The sequence below is a fragment of the Thamnophis sirtalis genome, unplaced genomic scaffold (assembly GCF_051295495.1).
Source record: "Thamnophis sirtalis isolate CommonGarterSnake01/CBP01778 unplaced genomic scaffold, rThaSir2_p1.2 scaffold_13, whole genome shotgun sequence".
In the NCBI taxonomy this organism is placed as follows: Eukaryota; Metazoa; Chordata; class Lepidosauria; order Squamata; family Natricidae; genus Thamnophis; species Thamnophis sirtalis.
Window position 1 is genome coordinate 17,394,383 of NW_028261393.1, and position 21,010 is coordinate 17,415,392.

The 21,010-nt window shown below is 44.6% G+C and overlaps 1 protein-coding gene across 5 annotated transcripts in view; it reads left to right on the top strand.

The window, feature by feature from the left end:
- The window catches only part of AHDC1 (AT-hook DNA binding motif containing 1), a 276,021-nt gene that overhangs the window by 213,876 nt on the left and 41,135 nt on the right, over positions 1-21,010 (top strand). For all 5 annotated transcript variants that reach the window (XR_015698381.1, XR_015698382.1, XR_015698383.1 and 2 more), the window contains one exon: positions 363-531. Coding sequence is in view for 1 of the 5 variants with exons in the window: in XM_087728113.1 (XP_087584239.1) it covers positions 363-531 (169 nt within the window). In the remaining 4 variants the exon portion in view is untranslated. The remainder of the gene's footprint in view (positions 1-362; positions 532-21,010) is intronic.

Below are 21,010 nucleotides of genomic sequence, written 5' to 3' on the forward strand. Positions count from 1 at the left end.
TTCTCCATCTCCTGCACAAAATGGAAACTTGTTTTTTTTTTAAAAAAAGAAGAGAAAACTCTACAAGCTTGTAAGGGGAAGAACGTAGCACCAGGGAGCACAGCTATTAGTGCCATCAGAGAGCTGCCTTTACCTTGCATCACTCACTCACTCGCTCACTCACGCGGGCGCGCTGGCGCACGCACACACACACACATCCCCAGACTGGACACTTCTCCCCCACTGCTGCGTCCCTTTGAAATGAAATCTCTTTGAAAAGAGTTTGAGAGGGTGGGAGGTTGTTTCAAACCGGTGTCCTTCTCTTCCTGCTCCTCCAGTTCCCCTTCTTCACAAGCCCGGGTCTGTGTGCTTTCCCTTGGCAGATGGGATCTCCAACGCGTGCCAGCCCATTGGACTGGAGAACGGAGCCAACCCGCCAGCTGAATGGTTCCCCTGCAGCCAGGGTCCAGGGTTGCGGCCACCCAACAGTGAAGTGGACGGCAGCGAGAGGAACTTCAGGGTGAACCTTCACTGCAAGTATGGGCGGCCCAGGTAAGGGGGCCCGGATGGATGGAGGGGCGAGGTGGGGGAGGACGGGGGAAGCAGGCAGGTGAGCCTGGCTTTTCTGCTCTGGTTGGTGAAGAGCAGAGGCGGCGGGGGGGGGGGGGGAAATGACGCCCCTCCCCCTTTACGACTTGTGGACTTCAACTCCCAGGATTCCCATGCTGGCTCAGCAATTCAGGGAGTTGAAGTCCGTTAAATCAGGAGTGTCCAAACATGGGAACTTTAAGACTGGTGGACTTCAACTCCCAGGATTCCCATGCCGGCTCAGCAATTCGGGGAGTTGAAGTCTGTTAAATCAGGGGTGTCCAAATGTGGGAACTTTAAGACTGGTGGACTTCAACTCCCAAGATTCACATGCTGGCTCAGCAATTTGGGGAGTTGAAATCCATTAAATCAGGGGTGTCCAAACGTGGGAACTTTAAGACTGGTGGACTTCAACTCCCAAGATTCACATGCTGGCTCAGCAATTCAGGGAGTTGAAGTCCATTAAATCAGGGGTGTCCAAACTTGGGAACTTTAAGATGGTGGAGTTCATCTCCCAGGATTCCCCAGCCAGCCATTCTGGGAGTTGAAGTCCACCAGTCTTAAAGTTCCCAAGTTTGGACACCCCTGCCATAAATCATAAAAGAGCCATCGTGTTCCCCACCTCTGGGGTAGAGCAATGGGTTGCTAAGGTTCTTCTGAAAACCCCGTAAGATTCAAGGAGGCAAACCAAGCCAAGCTGATATCCAGAGAATTGTGACCCGGGTGGAAAAGTCTCTCTGTCTCTAACTTTGTACCTGAGTTAAAAGAAACATAAGAATGGATTCTCGTACTTCCAAGAGGCAGGAACAATGTGCCTCTCTGAAGGCTTGCTTCCCTCTGATCAGCAAATCAGGCTTCTCTGCCCGTAGACAACAAGCGTATCAGAACTTGCAATCTGGTCCTTTCCCTGGCATGCTAGATTTCTGCTTGCAATGTTCGTTTCTTGGACAAAGGGGACTAGTTTACAAAACGCATCCCTTTTGCCCATAGTCTACAGTGATGCTGGACACTAATCCTGTAATTTACCATCACTGTTTTCCTTCTTCTGCCAGTAGGAAGACACAACGCCTCAGGTTAGGATGGGACATTAGGATACTGCCTCTCACCATTGCATTGTCATCTCATGTCTTGATCCCAGTTTGTCTGACCTTAGGATGTCTGATCTGTGCAAATGTAGGATCAGTTGCAGGTGGTATATCTCAACTAAAGCATCTGCCCTTAGTAGAATCAAGGTGTGTTGTTTCAATTTCCCCCAAACAAAACTTTAGATACCTGTAGTGTAGAGGGAACATTCTGAAGATTAGAAGAGCCCAACCAAACCGTTTTCTTGATCTTAATGCCACTGCCTTTTCAGAAATGTTTTCCTGACTTTCCAGTTTAGCCTACAGCTTTGGATTTTGTGTGTGTGCGTGTGTGTGTGTTTGTGTGTGTGTATATGTGTGTGTGTATGCATATGTATGTATATATGTTTGTGTGTGTGTGTGTATATATATATATTTACATACAGTGTATAGATCTAGATTATAATCTTTTTTGTTGGAATCCTTAATAACAATAGTAAGAACTCATGCAAACTAAAGCAGAATGAAGGAGAACTAAAAGAGAAAGCTAAAAGTGTAAAAAAAGTAAAAAAAATTAAAGAAGCAACCTCTGATCTTCACAGCAGTTACAAGTACAATTATATTTTAACCTCTCTCTGTCTCTCCCTCGAGTTAATTATGACTCCCTTCTTTCTATATCCATCCGGTCTAATCATCAGAGTCATAAATTGTAAGTTCACTTTTGTTCTTTTTTAGGCTAAAACTCCATAAGGAGTTTCCAGCCACTATTAAGTGTAGGTATTGTCCTTTCTCTAATCAAATGAGTCAATTAAGCCATCGCAAGAAATTCCCATCATCTTCATCAACCTTCCTCCAGGGTGGGCAATGCCCAATCTTTTCATTTTTGTGCTACAATAATGTCACTGCAGTTAGCATATTAAAAAAAAAACAGTGATTTGTAACTCTTTGGTACAGGTTAGTTCTCAGCTTACAACAGTTCTATTCAAAGTTACAACGGCACTGAAAAAAGTGACTTAGGCCCATGTTTTCACACTAGCCACTGTTGCAGCATCCCCCAACGGTTGTGTGATCAAAATTCAGGCACTTAACAAGTGACTCATATTTAGGACAATTCATTTGGTCGGTTGTTAGAATCAGAGACCGCCTACTGCCAATTACCTCCATTAGACCGATACGATCGCATAGATTAGGCCTCCTCCGAATTCCATCATCCAGCCAGTGCAGACTGGCAACTACCCGGAGGAGAGCCTTCTCGGTGGCTGCTCCGACCCTCTGGAACGAACTCCCCGTGGAGATCCGGACCCTCACCACCCTCCAGTCCTTCCGCGCCGCTCTAAAGATCTGGCTGTCCCGGCTGGCCTGGGGTTAAGATTCTAACCCCACTCAAATTGTGTGACTGTTGTGTTTTCTTTTTAACATGTTGTATTGTCTTCATGTTGGAAAATTGTTTGTCCTTTCCCCCCCCCCTTTTTGAACTGTGAGCCGCCCTGAGTCCCCCCAGGGAAAAGGGCGGCATACAAATAAAGGGAAATGAAATGAAATGAAAAATCATTTCAGGAGTGTGAAGATCTGTCCATGAATCTCAGAGACTCTGTGCCCAGCCTTTCCTTGCAAAGCACCTCATTTGGGAAATATTTACATGGCAGCTTTCCGAGATAGATAAGGTCTGTAGTCATAAATATTCCTTTGAAAGACTGTTTACCAGGCCTTGCTGAATGTGAATGAAAGGAATTCACACTTGCTAATAAAAGGGATTTTGCTGGGACCAGGACTCTGCCTCCTGCTTTTTGGGGAAGCCTAAGTCAGAACAGCTGGCTTAAATGCTATGCAAGGCATTAGATTCCTGTGCTGTGATTCCCTCTGGCTTCATTTGTGAGATCCATCCATCTTTTTCCTCACTGACTGCTTTAGAAATTTTTGGAAATGAGCAAAGATCCCAAGGATTCTCGTTAGTCAATAAGGCTGAGGTTTCTCTCTTGCACTGTGCATTGGTAGAGCCCATGTGTGCAAACACACAGACACGGAGGCAAATACACAGATGCACAGGGTGCCCCAGCCTGTTCCTGGCTGTTGTCTTTTGTCTCATCTGTCAGAACTTGGAAAGGGAGGGAGGGGTTGGGGTTGAGGAAATGCACTGGAAAGACATCCTGCTTTCTCTGACTTCCCTCCCTCCCTCCTGCTCTCTCGGGTGCACCAGATCCGTGCTCTGGGCTGGGCTGCTTTCCTGACCCTTCTTTGTCCACATCTGGCCAAGAGTTGCTTGGAAACATCAGTGCAAGGATGGGAAGGAAGAGCCAAGCGTTCTCCCAGGGACAGATGGGAAGCCTTGGAAAGTACAGAAGGAAAGCCAGGTCCGCAGCAGACACTGATCTCTTTCCTTCTTCCTCTTGCTGGACAGCCTCAGGAAATTTTGGGACAGGCTGGGAACATTTGGAGGAAGGAGGCAGAGAAGGAAAAGAAGGAGGCAGGGGGGAATGGTCGGAGCACCCAGAATGTAACAGAAAAGCCGTCTTTTGCAAAGGTCTAACCAAGAGGTTTAACCAAGGGGATGTGGTGGCTCAGTGGCTAAGATGCTGAGCTTGTCGATCAGAAAGGTCGGCAGTTCAGCGGTTTGAATCCCTGGCGCCGCATAACGGAGTGAGCTCCCATTACTTGTCCCAGCTTCTGCCAACCTAGCAGTTCGAAAGCATGTAAAAAATGCAAGTAGAAAAATAGGAACCACAGTTGGTGGGAAGGTAACAGCGTTCCGTGCGCCTTCAGCGTTGAGTCATGCCGGCCACAGGACCACGGAGACATCTTCGGACAGCGCTGGCTCTTTGGCTTTGAAACAGAGATGATCACTGCCCCCTAGATTTGGGAAGACTAGCAGATACAGTATGTGCGAGGGGAACCTTTACCTTAAACCAAGATAGCCGAAAGACGAGAGTCATCTGCATTTGGCAGGCAGCAGAGGGGAAGTTAGCCTCTGGAGTGGTGCAGAGACCCCTCTGCCAAAAGCATGAGGTCACTTCCTGCTGTGGCTTTCCTGCAGTGGGGAGCCCTTCTAGAGCTGAGCCAGAGGGAGGGAAGATCCAGCAATGGGAAAAAAAAAGGGGGGTTGTTGTTTTTTTTGCCAAGGCTGGTGAGAAGTGAAGCGAAGGAGATGGCTGAGCCTATTGGAAACAACACAGGAAAGACGTTTAGGGTGGGATTGCGGTTTCGTAGGAAGTCGATGGAGACTATTCAGCCTCCCTCCCACTGTTCGGGTCAGGGAGATGCCTCTTGATGACCCAGATTTCTCCGTCTCCCCATGCGCAGAAGGGGAGAAGTGGAATCTTTTAGCAGCTCTGTCCTCCTGGGGTTGCAGAAGGAATGGCATCTGTTGGATTGGGGCTGGGAGGGGGAGGGCAGGCTATAGAGAACGTGGGGAGGGTTAAGGCAGGATGGGCTTCTAACCCGTGGAGAGATTTGTGGTACCCATTTCACTTGCTAAGCCTCTTGTCGAGCCGCACACTCATCCCACCGCCAGCTGGGCCGATTTTCCTCATTTGGGAGCTACGTTTAACAAAACAGAACGGATATCTTTGTGGCTGTTCTTATGTAACAAGCTGGGTGGGGAGTTCTGGGAGTTGGGGGTCCACCCATCCGAAAGCAGCCAAGGTTGAGAAGCACTGCGTCAACGAAAAGGTTTAGCGATTAAACTAACAAAGTTTAGGACATGCTAAGCGCCAATGCAGCTGCTGTGTTTTCAGTGGATTTGATTAAACGCGTTGCGCAGAAACAGCCTGTAAACCAGTCTGTTTGCTTTTGATAGCGGAATAGAATAGAAATAGAATAGAATAGGAATAGAATAGAATAGAATTCTTTATTGGTCAAGTGTGATTGGACTCACAAGGAATTTGTCTTTAGTGCAATGCTCTCAGTCTATATAAAAGAAAAGATACATTTGTCATGAATCATAAGGTACAAAACTTAATGATAGTCCTAGGATACAAATAAGCAATCAACTCATAGTAGGAAACAATCAATATAAATCATAAAGATACAAGCAACAAAGTTACAGTCCTGCAGTCATAAGTGGGAGGAGATGGGTGATAGGAACGATGAGAAGACTAATAGTAATAGAAATGCAGCCTTAGTGAATAGTTTGACAGTGTTGAGGGAATTATTTGTTTAGCAGAGTGATGGTGTTCAGGGGAAAATGTCCTTGTGTCTAGTTGTTCTGGGGTGCAAATGTCCTTGTGTCTAGTTGTTCTATAGTGTCATTTTGAGGGTAGGAGTTGAAACAATTGATGTCCAGGATGTGAGGGGTCTGTAGTTATTTTCACAGAAGAACCCTTCCAGGGCAAAAAATGGTTCCACTTTCCATTCTTTCACAACCTCTCTCAGCCCTAAAGGATTTACCTGCCCTGTTTAAATTTTGGAAAGAACAGGCAGTTGCTGGGCCAGAGAGAGAAGCCAGCCCATTTCTCTAAGAAAATGCTCGCTCTTCCTTCTCCAACTTTTGTAGCCCTAAAACCAGAGCGCGTTGGCCTCCCTTCAACCCAGCTTCCAAGCCTGGGGTTGCTTCCCATCACAGGGCCCGTTTGCTGCTAGTCTCCATCCGCAGCCACATGGGCATTTTTAGATGGGCATGACTTCTCATCCTTCCAGGATCTTTAGGCAGGCTGGGACGTTGTGGGAATCAGGAGGGTGGTGCAGGTCATCGGGGAAATGCTATATTGGGAGACCTCGACTTACGACCACAATTGAGCCCAATGTTTCTGTCGTTAAGCGAGACATTTGTTAAGTGAGTTTTGCCCGATTTTACCACCTTTCTTGCCATGGTTGCTAAGTGAATCGCTGCCCTTGGTAGGTTACTAACATGGTTGTTAAGAGAACCTGGCTTCCCCATTGACTTTCCTTGTCAAAAGGTTGCAAGTGGGGATCACTTGACCCTGGAATGGCAACCGTCATAAATGGGATTCAGTTGTCAAGCGTCATAATTTTGATCACCATGGGGATGCCGCAATGGTTGTCCAATGTGAAAAACGGTCATAAGTCACTTTTTTTCAGTGCGGTTATAGCAATAGCACTTAGACTTATATACTGCTTCACGGTGCTTTTACAGACCTCTCTAAGCAGTTTATAGAGTCAGCCTCTTGCCCCCCAACAATCTGGGTCCTCATTTTACCCACCTCAGAAGGATGGAAGGCTGAGTCAACCTTGAGCCTGGTGAGATTCGAACTGCTGGCAGTGAGCAGAGTCAGCCTGCAGTATTGCATTCTAACCACTGCACCACCAGGACCAAGGAAAGGAAGGGAGAAATAGCAATAGCCCTTAGACTTATATACAGCTTCACAGTGCTTTTACAGCCCTCTCTAAGCAGTTTACAGAGTCAGCCTCTTGCCCCCAACAATCTGGGTTGTCCTTTTACCCACCTGGGAAGGAGGGAAGGCTGAGTCAACCTTGTAACTTCAAACAGTCACTAAACGAATGATTGTAAATTGAAGACTACCTGGAATGACCAATCTGGTAACTGGGGAAGATAGAAAGAGTCTATTAACAAGTCAATAATATGGTGACTACATTCATTTACAAGCACCTTTTCAGGTTACAGTCTTTGTTTTTGTGTGTTTAAAATGTGTAAAAACAGTGATGCCACGGACACTCTATTTATGGATATTTTTTATTGTTCCTTTGAATGCTGCCCAGAGCTGTTATAAATTTTCTAAATAACATCAGATTAGATCGGATCAGATCACATCACATCAGATGAAAATTACCCAGAGCTGATAGATTTATCCGGTCATGATTTTGATGAAAATGCCTCTGTGCGCACTGAGGACCCAGTCTTTGCTGTTCTGAAAACAAACACTATCAGTGACTGAGGGACGGCAAGCTCAATGCATTTCGTTGCGGCATAGGTTTCCAGAGGCAGATTGGGGTTTTTCCCCCCTGCTATAAGGTCATGTTAGCTAGTTGGCTCTCTTCCGATGGACTGCCATTCTCATCAGCTCTAGGAGACATGGCAGGGGGTAGGGCCAGTGGTGAAATGCTACTGGTTCACCTGAACTGGTAGTAAAAATAATGCTACTGGTTTGGGGGAACCTATATTTCTGATGATCAGCTGTGATGCGCAATTTAGATTAGCTAGAAAGCAGGATTTCTAGCTAATCTAAATCGTGTGGCACAGTGGATTCCCCACTCCTCACTTTTCACTTACCGTTGCAGGCACGCTCGGTAAGAGCCTCCGCCCACCTATCCGGACACTATTACATCCATTTTTACACTCTGCGCATGTGTGGAAGGTCCTGCAAATGTGCAGGGGGGCACATGTGAACCACACACTCACATTGTTACCGAATTGGTAGCAAAGGTAACTTGATTTCGCCCATGGGTAGGACTGGAGGTGATGAGGGACCGGCACCAGAGGTGGTATTCAGCCGGTTCGGATCGGTTTGCCCAAACCAGTAGCAGTGAACTGCGGGTGGGCCGCATCTTCTGTAGCCTCATTTTCGATGCTGCCTGCATGCGTGCATGCCCCGTGTGCAAGCAAAGTGCATGCACCAAAGGCAACATTCATGTGCAGAAGGTGCATGTGATACGCGTGTGGGCGCACATTGACATTTCCAAACCGGTGTCAAACTTATATGAATCCCACCGCTGGCCGGCACCCACCAGAAACAGAACCAACTGTTTTGGAGCGTCTTGGGAATTCCAGTTTTCAAAGGAAGAAAGAACTCCTTTGCTGGAGAAACACTTTCCCAATCTGATGCCTTCCAGATGCGTTGGACTTTAACTTCACATCTGGAGGGCAGCAGCTTCTGAAAGGCAGCTCAGGAGGCTAAGGAAAAGTCCAGTGGTCCAGCAGTGCAGAAGGCACTCAGAAAACCATCTGGGCTCAGTTCTGAGTTTAGGTGAGCAGAAAATGTTGCTGCAGTTTGTTGCAAGAAATATCCAAGTAGCTCCAATCACATCCAACAAGTTTCAGCGGTGTGTATGTGTGTGTGTGCTGACTGAGAATGCAATTCTGTTCACTATTTTTCAGACTGGTGCTGCTTTGACTATTTATCTTAGGATAATCGACTCTCCTTATTAATCCGTTATTGGGCCTTGTTTGTGATTCATAGCAAGTCTAGCTGAAGTGGAGGCTTTATGTTGCCCGCCCACACAACCTGATGTTCTGCATCCTTTACTCAAGCCCAGAAAATGTACAGACTTGGTACTAGAGTTGCTGAGAAGCGTAGCCAAGGATGCAGGGGTGGAATTCAGCAGGTTCGGACTGGTTTGGGCGAACTGGATGTTAATTTTACATCCGGTTCACCCAACTGATAGTTCCAAGGACTGGCTGGCCACACCCAACCCTCCCAGGAGTCTCCACGTTTTGGATGCCAGATAAGTGCAGGGCCCACACGGAGGCTCTGGGAGGGCGAAAAATAAGCCTCCCTGAAGTCTGGAAATCTGCCTGTTCCCAGCCTCCAGAGGGCTTCCAGAGCCCCGGGGAGGCCGTTTTCACCCTCCTAGAGGCTCGGGGAAAATCTCTGAAGCCTGAGGAGGGTGAAAAACGGGCCTACCAGAAGTTCTGGAAGTCTAGAAATGGGCCTGTTTCCATCCTCTAGAGCCCAGGTGAGGCCACTTTCGCCCTCCCGGAGGCTCAAGAAAAGTCTCTGGAGCCTGGGGAGGGTGAAAACACAGGAAGCCAAGTAGGCCAGGCCCACCATGGCCACACCCACATAGCAACCGGGCAGAGAACCAGTTGCTAAAAATTTTCAATCCCACCCCTGCAAGGATGCATTCCGGGGGGGGGGGGTGTTGAGCAAATCATGAACCCCTCCCCCAGGTCTGATTCTGAAGTCTTGGCCTGATTAGAAGCTCCTGGACATCTCTTCCGCATTTTGCAATCAAAGGCTGCACACAAAAGCACATGCATTAGGGAACGTTGTTTACAGAAGTGCATACATGAGGGAAGATTAAGGAAAATAAATACAGGCTGCCAATGCCAGGGGAACCTCCTAGAAATATAAAAGATTTTTCTCCCTTTAAAAAAAAACAATAGCAGAACAATGCCAAGATTGGAATTGCTGAATGTAAGTAAATCTGGCGGACGGCAGAAGTACACCTCCATCTGTACCCTGAATTCAAGAGACATTATGTGTCCTTTGTACAGCCCCAGTCTTCAAGGCTGAAAGAAGATTTAGCTGTTTCATTGTTTTGCTCCCTCTTGGCTCCACATATGTTTTGTATGTGTGTGAATACAAGAATGGGATGAAGATGTCTAGACTCTGTATTCCTCTTCTTGTCAAGTGTTTAGGGATAAGACTTTTTTTAAAAAAAATTTTTTTACAGCAACATACAGCAGAATACAAATAACAAACCCAGAGAGTGCCCTGGATAATTTTCTTATGTTGGATTGACAAAAGAGACTTGTTAAAGCTTTGAAAAATTTTGTGAGGAGGAACAAAGAAAAAAAATGAAAAGAAATCAAATTTTAGGTCACTGTTTGAAAGGCCTAAGTTTAAGGTTGTTCATAGTGAAAGACAGGATTTTAAAGTTGCTTTATTTGATCAAGGTTAAAATAGATTCATTATTATCTCTGGTAAACCTTAATGGACTTTTGCTGATCAGGGCTGAATAAAGAGGCTTTAAGGATTTGTTTATAGATAGGTGATGGGAAGGAGAGTTCATTTCTTGTATTTTAAGAGAAGATGATAAGTTACGAAAATTGTTTATATTTGTGATGAGGAGGGAAGTTATTTCTTTCTATCGTTCTTTTCTTTTTATTTACTATATTCTTATTTTCTTTCTTGTCTATTTTCCTACTGTTTTCTTCTTTTCTGCAGTTTCTTTTTTTCCTTTTTTTAATTTGCACTGCTTTAAAAAAACATTGTAACTTTTAATAACTATTGCAAAAGGAACATAAAACACAGTTACTATATTAAGCTTTAAAAGGAGACAAGGGGTAAGCAACAGGTTTTTTTTTATTTGTTTGTTTTGCTTCACCCCACCCTCTGAAGATTATCCACTATCACCACAGATCAGCAAGCAATGAAAAAAAAATAGAGAGAGTTTAAGCTTTGATAAATAGGCCCCATTAAAATCCGCTCCAGGGGGAAAAAAGAAAGAAGGGGGGGGGGAGGAAACTGCTCAAAATTCCATTGTTCCCTCTTTGATGGTAACCTAAAGTCAAAGCACTGGGCCACTCTGAATAATGATAATTGATAACAATAATTAATGATGATAGGGCATCTCCCAGAGGGAAACCTAAGGAGTGCTTGGGGACAGAGAGAAAAGATTTCAAGGAGAGTCTACCTGCCCACAAAGTTGGTAACAACGCTTTTCACACCACCTGGCCCCAATTTAATCCATTCTGGGCCATTCTGTCTTTTACAGGTAGTCCTTGACTTACGACCACAGTTGACCTCCAGTTTTCTGTTGCTAAGCGAGACAGTTGTTCAGTGAATTTTGTCCCAATTTATGACCTTTCTTGCCACAGTTGTTCAGTGAATCACCACCATTGTTAAGTTAGCCATACAGCTGTTTAAGTGAATCTGGCTTCCCCATTGATTTTGCTTGTCAGAAGGTCACAAATCACATGACCCCGGGACACTGCGACAGTCACAAATATGAGTCATTTGCCAAGGGTCTGAACTTTGATCACATGACCACGGGAAGGATGCAGCGGTCATACGTGTGGGGAAAAAAGTCATAAGTCACATTTTTCAGTACCGTTGTAACTTCAGAGTATCACTAAATGAACTGTTGTAAGTCGAGGATTGTCAGTATTCATAACTTGTAGACTCCATAAAAGCTCATTATGCTGCTTTTGTTTTAAAAGTAGTGCAACTTAAACCTGCCTGTCCCGAAACTCTAAACTTTCAAAATGCATTTCTTTTTATGCATTGAAATATATGAAAAGTTTGGAGTGCGAGAGGAACTTTATTGATTTGAGTTTGCTACTCAAATATTTCCGGTGGGTGGAGGCTGAAAGGGTGGAGGGCAGCTCTTGTAGGTTAGAAAGATCAGACAGCAGGTCACGGGAAAGACATCTGCTAAAACCCTGGGGAATAGCTGCCTGTCCAGATAATTTATGCATTGCTGAATCCGGTTGGGACAATACCTTGACTGGATCAATAGAAAGTCTGCAAAATAATGATGTGTTTTTTTAGAGAAATCTTTTGCTGGAAGAGCAGGGTGGAAAAATTGTGGCTGGTATTCAGGCCACATCTGTAGTGGGTTACTTCCAGACATTCATCCTGGGATCATATCAGATATGGAGCTGCTGCAAACACTGCAAATTTCCAAACTGCGTGGTGGGATAAAGAAAGGAACAAACAAACGATTCTCAGGCCCTTCCTTGTTTAAAACAGGACAGTCTGGAATCGCGCAAAGTTACCTTCTTGGAAACCTGAAAGCTTCCAGCTGTTGCAAACTTCTGAAGATTGCACTACATTTCATTAGACGAATGAATGCTTAGGAGATTAAAAAAGAAAAATCAATATTTCAGATTCCATAAGTCTCTTTGTACCTTTTGTGGTAAGAGATTGATATGGCTACCTTTCTGAAAACATCAAGCGTTGTGCAAGCCTTCTGTTGAGTTAATAAAGATATTCCCTCGAGAATTTTGGAAGTTATTTTCTCATGGCTACCATCTTGCTTTTCTTTTTACTGCACTGAGCAAGCTCAGCCAATAGTCTTACCAATAAAGGAGGATGCTCAGGGTTGAAATGTGGGGTCCTTGGTGCTCTCTGAACTTGCTTGTTTTCTTGCATGCCTTTCATTACCCTAACAGAGGGTAATTAATAAACAGAGGGATAGAATTAAGATCACGTGAAGTGTTAATACCAATTTATAAGGACTTGGTAAGGCCACACTTGGAATACTGCATCCAGGTTTGGTCGCCCCAATGTAAAAAAGGTGTGGAGACACTTCTAGAAAGAGTGCAGAGAAAAGCAACAAAGATGATTAGGGGACTGGAGGCTAAAACATATAGAGAATGGTTGCAGGAACTGGGTATGTCTAATTTAACGAAAAGAAGGACTAGGGGAGACATGATAGCAGTGTTCCATTATCTCAGGGGCTGCCACAAAGAAGAGGGAGTCCAGCTATTCTCCAAAGCACCTGAGGGCAGAACAAGAAGCAATGGGTAGAAACTAATCAAAGAGAGAAGCAACTTGGAATTAAGGAGACATTTTCTGGCAGTTAGAACAATTAATCAGTGGAACAACTTGCCTCCAAAAGTTGTGAATGCTCCAAAATTGGAAGTTAAGAAGATGTTGGATCACCATTTGTCTGAAGTGGTGTAGGGTTTCCTGCCTAAGCAGTGGGTTGGGCTAGAAGACCTCTAAGGTCCCTTCCAACTCTGCTATTCCATTCCATTCTATTCTGTTCTAACTAGGTAACATCATAAGTAGCACTGATGATGTTTCCTAGTTAGGGTAATGAAACGCCTGCAAGAAAAGGCAAGTTCTTGTTTCTAACAAAGATATATTCTGACTTGGGAGAGAAAGCAAAGTTCTGCTCTCAGTTTGTAAGAAGTTTTTGGGCAGTTGCTCTGTTCCAATTCTCTAGGTTTCCCCACTGAAAGGAGGAGTTTGATGGGAAAATCCCAGGACTGAAGTTAAAGCCATTCCAAAATGTGATTTTAAAAGATACCCATAAATATGCCGTTTTGAGATGAGAAGAGACAGAAAGCAATCACAAGTGGTCCTCAACTTACAACCATTCATTTAGCGACCGTTCAAAGTTGCAACGGCACTGAAAAGAAGGACGTGATCATTTCACCCTTAATGAGCATTGCAGCATTCCCATAGTCACGTAATCAAAATCCAGACACTTAGCAACTGACTCATATTTATGACGGTTGCAATGTCCCGGGGTCAGGTGATCTCCTTTTGTGACCTTCTGACAAGCAAAGGCGATGGGGAAGCTGGATTCACTTAACAACTGTGTTACTAACTTAACAACTGCAGTGATTCACTTAACAACTGCGGCAAGAAAGATCGTAAAGCTCACTTAAGAAATGTCTCACTTAACATCAGAGATTTGGGGTTTAATTGTGGTTGTAAGCTGAAAACTATTTGTACATGTTTGGGGGCTGTGTTTAATATCAGGTTGAATGAATAAATCAAAATGAAAAGTACATGTTGCTTTGACATGTTGCTTTGACTTGTGCTGTGCTTTTTCCCCAACGTGTGGCCCTCTGCATGCTACTCAAAACAATTGAATTAACAGAATTAGATAAGATATTAACAGGAATAGAAGAAAGATTGATAAAGAAATTGTATAGCTACTTATCGGGCATAAAAAATGGAAGATGAACAAATGAGGGAGACAAACAATAGAATTGACAAATGATAGAAACTGTGGGACAGGAATTACAAATTAACGATGTCAATTGCATATAAAGAAAATTTGTGCAAGATGTTTTATAGACGGCACTTTGCACTGGCGAGGTTGGCAAAGATGTTTAAAGATAAGTCAGCCAAATGTTGGAAATGCCACCAGGTACCTGGGTCTTATTATCATATGTGGTGGACATGTGAAGAAGCCAAAAAATATTGGACAAAAATAACATCCATGGCTGGAAAAGATGATAAAATAGCACGTTGATTTAAAACCAGAAATTTTTCTGATGGGGATGTTAACTAAAACTTATAGTAAAGAGAACGCATATTTAATTATTCATGTATTAACCGCAGCTAGAATTGTATTTGTACAAAATTGGAAAAGTGAAGAGATCCTTACTGATGAGAATGTGATTAGGAAAATATTAGAGTGTGCGAAATTATTGAATGTGGCCCTCAGCTACCAAAGAATTGAGGAGATAAAACTGCTCTTGGTGAAGAAGTATAGGCAGTCTCAATTTCGTTTTATGACCAGTTGTTTGGCGATTGTTCCAAGTTATGACAGACTTCCCCGGGGTACTTACGACCTGGTTCCAAACTCCCCACAGCTGCCCATCCCTCATGATCATGTGATGGTGTGAGCTCTGTGTCAGAGGCAGAGAGGGGGCCAGAGCCATATGCCAGTTATCAGCTGCCTTCAGAGTCAGACATCAGTGAGACAGACAAACAGCTGGAGCCTGTTCCCAGTGTGTGCATGTGCAAAGTTGCCGGATGAAGGGAACAGCTAAAGAACAGGGGTCGACTTGGAAGTAAGGCCTCAGGTAGACAATGAATGGCCCCTCCCAGAGGAAATAAAAGAGGAGCAAAAGGGGAGTGGAGTTTGCAGGAGACAATTAGTTCGCTTACCGTATTTTTCAGAGTATAAGATGCACCTTTTTTCCTCAAAAAAGAGGCTGAAAATCTGGGTGCGTCTTATATGCAGAATACAGCATTTTTTGCCTCCTGAGGTCCTGCCCCCTTCACCAAAATGGCTGTGGATACCCTTATGGAGGCTTTCAGAGAGCTCCTGGGGGCTGGGGAGGGTAGAAATGAGCAAAAAACAGGCCGTTTGGGGGAAGTTTGCAGAGTGCAAAAACTTTATTTTTTTCCTTTTGGAAAGCTCTTTAACTGATTGATGAGAATTACATTGATCAAGTGCTATACCAGCAGAAACACCTACCTATCTACTGTATTTCTCTCTCTTTCTATTTCTCTCTCTCTATCCCTCTACCTACCAACCTACCTACACTCTCTCTCTCTCTCCCTACCTACCTACTGTATTTCTCTAATTCTCTATCCCTCTACCTACCTACTTTTTAAAAAAAAAATGCCTTTTCAAAACCTTAGTGCGTCTTATACTCCGAAAAATATGGTAATTGGTTCCCGACTCTCCGAGATTCCTTGCCAAGTTTTGAAGATATTGGCCTGGCAGCTCTCCAAGCCAGATAAGGTCTGTGACCATAAATCCTCCCTTGAAAGATTTGCTGGATGTGAATGAGCAGAATTCACAGTCAATTAATAAAAGGGTTTTTTGTCGGGACAAGGAGTTTGTTTCATGCTCTTGGGAAGCCTCGGTCAGAACACAACCATGATGGGCCGGCTCCAATGGAGTCATAAGTCAAGGACTACCTGTAACTATCTTTGCCCGAGGCAGTTTTCTGTTTTTCTAGTACTACATTATTCTGATACTGTCCCTGAAGATGTTGTGGTTGGACAAAGGAGTTGAACTGAACTGGCAGAGAGCAAGGCATTAGGAAGTCTTGGTTGTTAGAATGCGAAGTGTGGCTGTGAGTCACAATTGTATGGAAGCCTTCCTTTGTTTCATTCACATGTGACTGAAAGGCCCAGCTAATCTGGGCTCCCTGAAGCGAACACCAGTATGGACGACTTGATGACTACAATTTTGAATGCATGCCCAGATGTTATTACAAGCCCCTGAAAAAAAAGACTTTATGCCTTTTGAAAGGATTCAGCGTGCATTAAAGTCATTCCCCAGTTCTGCTATGGGGAACATCACATGGATAGCAGCAACCCATAACTATCTTAAAAGGGGCATATGTGAGTCAATGGAAGGTTGCACCTTAACCAGAGTTCGCCTTTTTTTATAAAATTAACAATTTGAAAAAACAGCTGCCGAGACTGAGTTTCAACGGCATAAATGTCCTTGTCACGGGAAAATCAAATAAAATCTCCTCCGAGTCCCGATTTCCGGTGATCTACGTTGACTCATCTTGACAGCAACACAGAACTGGTTTCCCGTTGTTTTCTTCCAGAAAGACTTGTTCCTAAAATTTATGTTCTGCACCAGCCTTCAGTCCACCTGGTGAGATCCAGATTGAATTGTAACTTAACCGAATAACAAAATATCAAGAGTTGGAAGGGACCTTGGAGGTCTTCTAGCCCAACCTCCTGCTCAAGCAGGGGAACCTATACCATTATGGCTGTCCAATCTCTTTTTTTAAACACTCCAGTGGTGGATGTCCCAAAGATGCTTTTTCAAGAGGCAACTGGACTTTCTAGTTTTTCTTTGAAGACGTTTCACTTCTTATCCAAGAAGCTTATCTAAGAAGCGAAACGTCTTCAAAGAAAAACCAAAAAGTCCAGTTGCCTCTTAAAACAAAGCACCTCTGGGGCAACCATGACCTGGATGACTAAGAATCTCCATAGACACCTCCAGTGGTGGAGCACCCACAACTTCTGGAGGCAAGTTGGCCCACTGATAAATTGTTCTAGATTTCAGGAAATTGCTCCTTAGTTCTAGGTTAGTTCTCTCCTTGAACTTGAACAAAGCAAGTCAGTAAGAGTCCAGACCTAGTCCATTTGGTCCAAGATCAAGTGAAGTACTAATACCTCTCTATAAAGCCTTAGTAAGATCACACCTATAACACTGCATCCAATTTTGACCACCACACTATAAATGATGTTGGGACTCTAGAAAAGGTGCAGAGAACCAAGATGATTAGGGGACTGGAAACTAAATCATATGAAGAACGGTTGTAGGAACTGGGTATGTCTAGTCTAGTGAAGAGAAGGACCAGGGGAGGCATGATAGCAGTCTTCCAATATTTGAGGGGCTGCCCCAAAGAAAAGAAAGTCAAGCTATTTTCCAAGGCACCTGAAGGCCAGACAATGAATCATGGATGGAAACTGATCAAGGAGAGATTCAACCTAGAAATAAGGAGAATTTTTCTGACAGTGGGAAGTTGAGAACAATCAACCAATGGAACTGAAGTTGCCTTTGGAAGTTGTGGGAGTTTCATCACTGGAGGCTTTCAATAGCAGTTAGACTTCTATACCACTTCATAGGGCTTTCAGCCCTCTCTAAGCGGTTTACAGAGTCAGCATATTGCCCCCAACAACAATCTGGGTCCTCATTTTACCCACCTCGGAAGGATGGAAGGCTGAGTCAACCCTGAGCCGGTGAGATTTGAACAGCTGAACTGCAGAACTGCAGTCAACTGAAGTAGCCTGAAGTGCTGCATTTAACCACTGCGCCACCTCAGCTCTTTCAAGAAGAGATTGGACTGCCATTTGTCAGAAATGGTGTAAGGTCTCCTGCTTGGGTGGGAGGGTTGGACTAGATGACCTACAAAGTCCCTTCCAACTCTGTTAATTTGTAAATATAAGGATGATGTCCTATATGCATCAGGATCTAGATACCTTCATCATCTCCTTTTCCCAAGTCTTTCTTCTTTCTTTTTTCTTTATTTGTTTTGTCAAGTGTGTATAAGATAATAGATATAAGTACATACAAGATTATGAATACATGAAATGGATATGAATAAATGGGGTTGTTAGGACAGGGACGGTAGGCATGCTGGTGCGCTTATGCACACCCCTTACAGACGTCTTAGGAATGGGGTGAGGTCTACAGTAGACAGTCTAAGGTTAAAGTTAAAGTTAAAGTGGGGGTTTGGGGAAGAAACCACAGTGTCAGGTAGAGCATTCTAGGCGTTGACCACTCTGTTGCTGCAATCGAGTTTGGAGCAGTTTACCTTGAGTTTGTATCTATTGTTTGCCCATGTATTATTGCGGTTGAAGCTGATGTAGTCATTGACAGGTAGGACCTTGTAGCAGATGATTTTGTGTACTACTACACTTAGGTCAGACCGAAGGCGGCACAGTTCTAAGTTCTCCAATAAGATCTGGGAGAAGGAAATCTTATGGGGTCCCTTCATTGATGGAATGTTGTCAGCCAAGATCTTGAAGGCAGGTCGATTCAACTGCTGCCCCCTTTCTCTGGAATTGCATCCCCCACCCCAACCCTGCTGAGTTTCTGAAATAGTATCAATGCTGTCCTAGCAAGACCTGGGGATATATGTGTTCTAACCTTGTTCTTTCTTACAGCCTGGGGTGTTTGTTTTTAATTGAGTTTTGTTTCCCTGGGTGTAGAAGTGAGACTTCTGAATGTTGGATGTTATTATTTGTTTGTCGATGTTACAGCCTGGCTTGCACTAGTAGTCGGTTGCTCAGAACTGAGAGCAATCCGAGCAGTTTATGGACCAAATCAATGAATGCCTAAATAAATAACCCTCCTTCAAGCTGCTTGCATTCTGATCAGGCGGGGACCATTCTGTAGGTGTGGCCAATGCTAGATTTTTTTGTACCGTCTGTCTTATTTTCTTTTGATCCCCTAAATAAGCGCTTGGCAGTTAATAAGGTGCAGGAGGCGGTGAGCGGGGTCACCTCATGGCTGCTTCTGTGGCAATATTTTCAAGGAGGGCTTATTTTGGGGGGAGGGCTTATTTTACCGCATGTGCTCAAAAGCCCGATTGGGCTTATTATCTGGGGAGGTCTTATTTTCTGGGAAACAGGGTATTCATTCAATTACTGTACAGTCACTGAAGCTTTTTGTTGGTAAAACTTCAGAAGGCATTGAGAGTCATTGTTGTTAGTTGTGAAGTTGCATCCGACCCATCACAACCCAATGGACAATGTTCCTCCAGGCCTTCCTGTCCTCTACCATCCTCTGGAGTCCATTTAAGCTCACACCAACTGCTTCGGTGACTCCATCCAGCCACCTCATTCTCTGTCGTCCCCTTCTTCTTTTGCCCTCCATCGTTCCCAGCATGAGGCTCTTCTCCGATGAGTCCTTTCTTCTCATTAGGTGGCCAAAGTCTTTGAGTTTCCTCTTCAGGTCTTCTGGCCTTCTAAAGAGCAATCAGGGTTGATCTCCTCTAGGACTGACCAGTTGGATGGCCTTGCAGTCCAAGGGACTCGCAGGAGTCTTCTCCAGCACCAGAGTTCAAAGGCACCAGAGTTCTTTGGTGCTCAGCCTTTCTTATGGTCCAACTTTCACAGCCATCCATTGCAACTGGGGAAAACCATAGCCTTGACTATATGCACTTTTCTTGGCAGGGTGATGTCTGGATTATGATCTATATATAATCTAGATGCTAGATTATGTTTTTTGCTACTCGGACTAACGTTGCTCTCCTACTACAAGTGGGAGTTGGTATGACTGGTAGTTCACCATACAAAACAGCATCTGGAAGTGAAAGGCAGAAGTCTCCCTGATGTGCCCAGTTTTGATTAGGAGAACATGCTCGTATTAGAGATAATTGAGCCCTGTTGTTAAGAGAGACATTTGTTAAGTGAGTTTTGCCCCATTTCATGAACTTTCTTGCCTCAGTCACTAAGTAAATCGCTGCAGTTGTTAAGATAGTAAACTGGTTAGTTAAGTGAATCTGGCTTCCTCATTGACTTTGCTTGTCAGAAGGTTGCAAAAGGGAGACCACATGACCCCAGGATCCTGCAATTGTCATGCATATGAACCAGTTGCCAAGCTTCTGAATTTTGATCCCATGGTCATGTGGATGTGGTCATAACTGGGAAAAACAGTCATAAGTCACTTTTTTAGTGCTTTGAATGGTCACTAAACAAACTGCTGTGAGATGGTTGTATGATCATACAAATCCCCTCCAGCAGACCCAAATATTTAAGAGCTGAAAGCTTTAGAGATAAACTGTTGTGGCCCGCCAGCAGAGCTGGCAGCAGATTCAGACAGTGAGGAGGTTGGGGAGGAACATGGGCCAGTCCTGGAGTCTCGGGAAGGCTCTGATGAGGGCCCTGTGTCGGAGGCAGAGAGAGGGCCAGGGCGATATGCCAGTTATCAGCTGCCTTCAGAGTCAGACAGCAGTGAGGCAGACAAACAGCTGGAGCCTGTTCCCAGTGTGTGCAAGAACAGAGTTGCCAGACGAAGGGAACAGCTAAAGAACAGTGGTCAAATTGGGAGTAAGGCCACAGGTGGACAATGAATGGCCCCTCCCAGAGGAAATAAAATAGGAGCAAAAGGGGAGTGGAGTTTGCAGGAGACAATTAGTTCGCTTAATTGGTTCGTGACTCTCTGAGACTCCTTGACAAGTTTTGCAGATATTGACCTGTCAGCTCTCCAAGCCAGAGAAGGTCTATGACTGTAAATCCTCCCTGGAGAGACTTTGCTGGATGTGAATGAGCAGAATTCACAGCAAATTAATAAAAGGTTTTTTTTTTAATTGGGACAAGGAGTCTGTTTCGTGGTTAAAAAGAATCATTTAAAGCCTTTAAAAAGAATCATTATTTGGCATCTGCCTGAGCAGGAAACCTACTCATAGCATGGTGTTTTCCATTTTGGTCCCAGGAAAAGTCTGCTGGGAGAGATAGTTTGTTGTGTGGTGAAGGTTATCAGGCTAGAAACTGGGAGACTGGGAGTTCTTGTTCGGGTCTTGGGCACAGTCAGCTGAGTGACCTTGGGCCAGTCCCTTTACCTCAGCTCTAGAAAAGAGGCAATGGCAAACTCCTTCTGAAACCATGCCAGGTAAACTGTAGGGCAGGGGTGTCAAACTCAAGGCTCGGGGGCCAAATATGGCCTGCAGGGTGCTTAGACCTGACTCCCAGAGCCGCCTTGGAAGCAGCGAACATGGGCTCTCCCATTTTCCCGAGTTCTGTTTTCACTGGCAGGGGGTTGCAGGAGGCCGTCACAGCCAAAAACAGAGCTCAGGAGTCCGTTTTCGCTGGCAGAGCGCTTGGGCCACCGAAAGTGCCCCAGACACGAGTGAC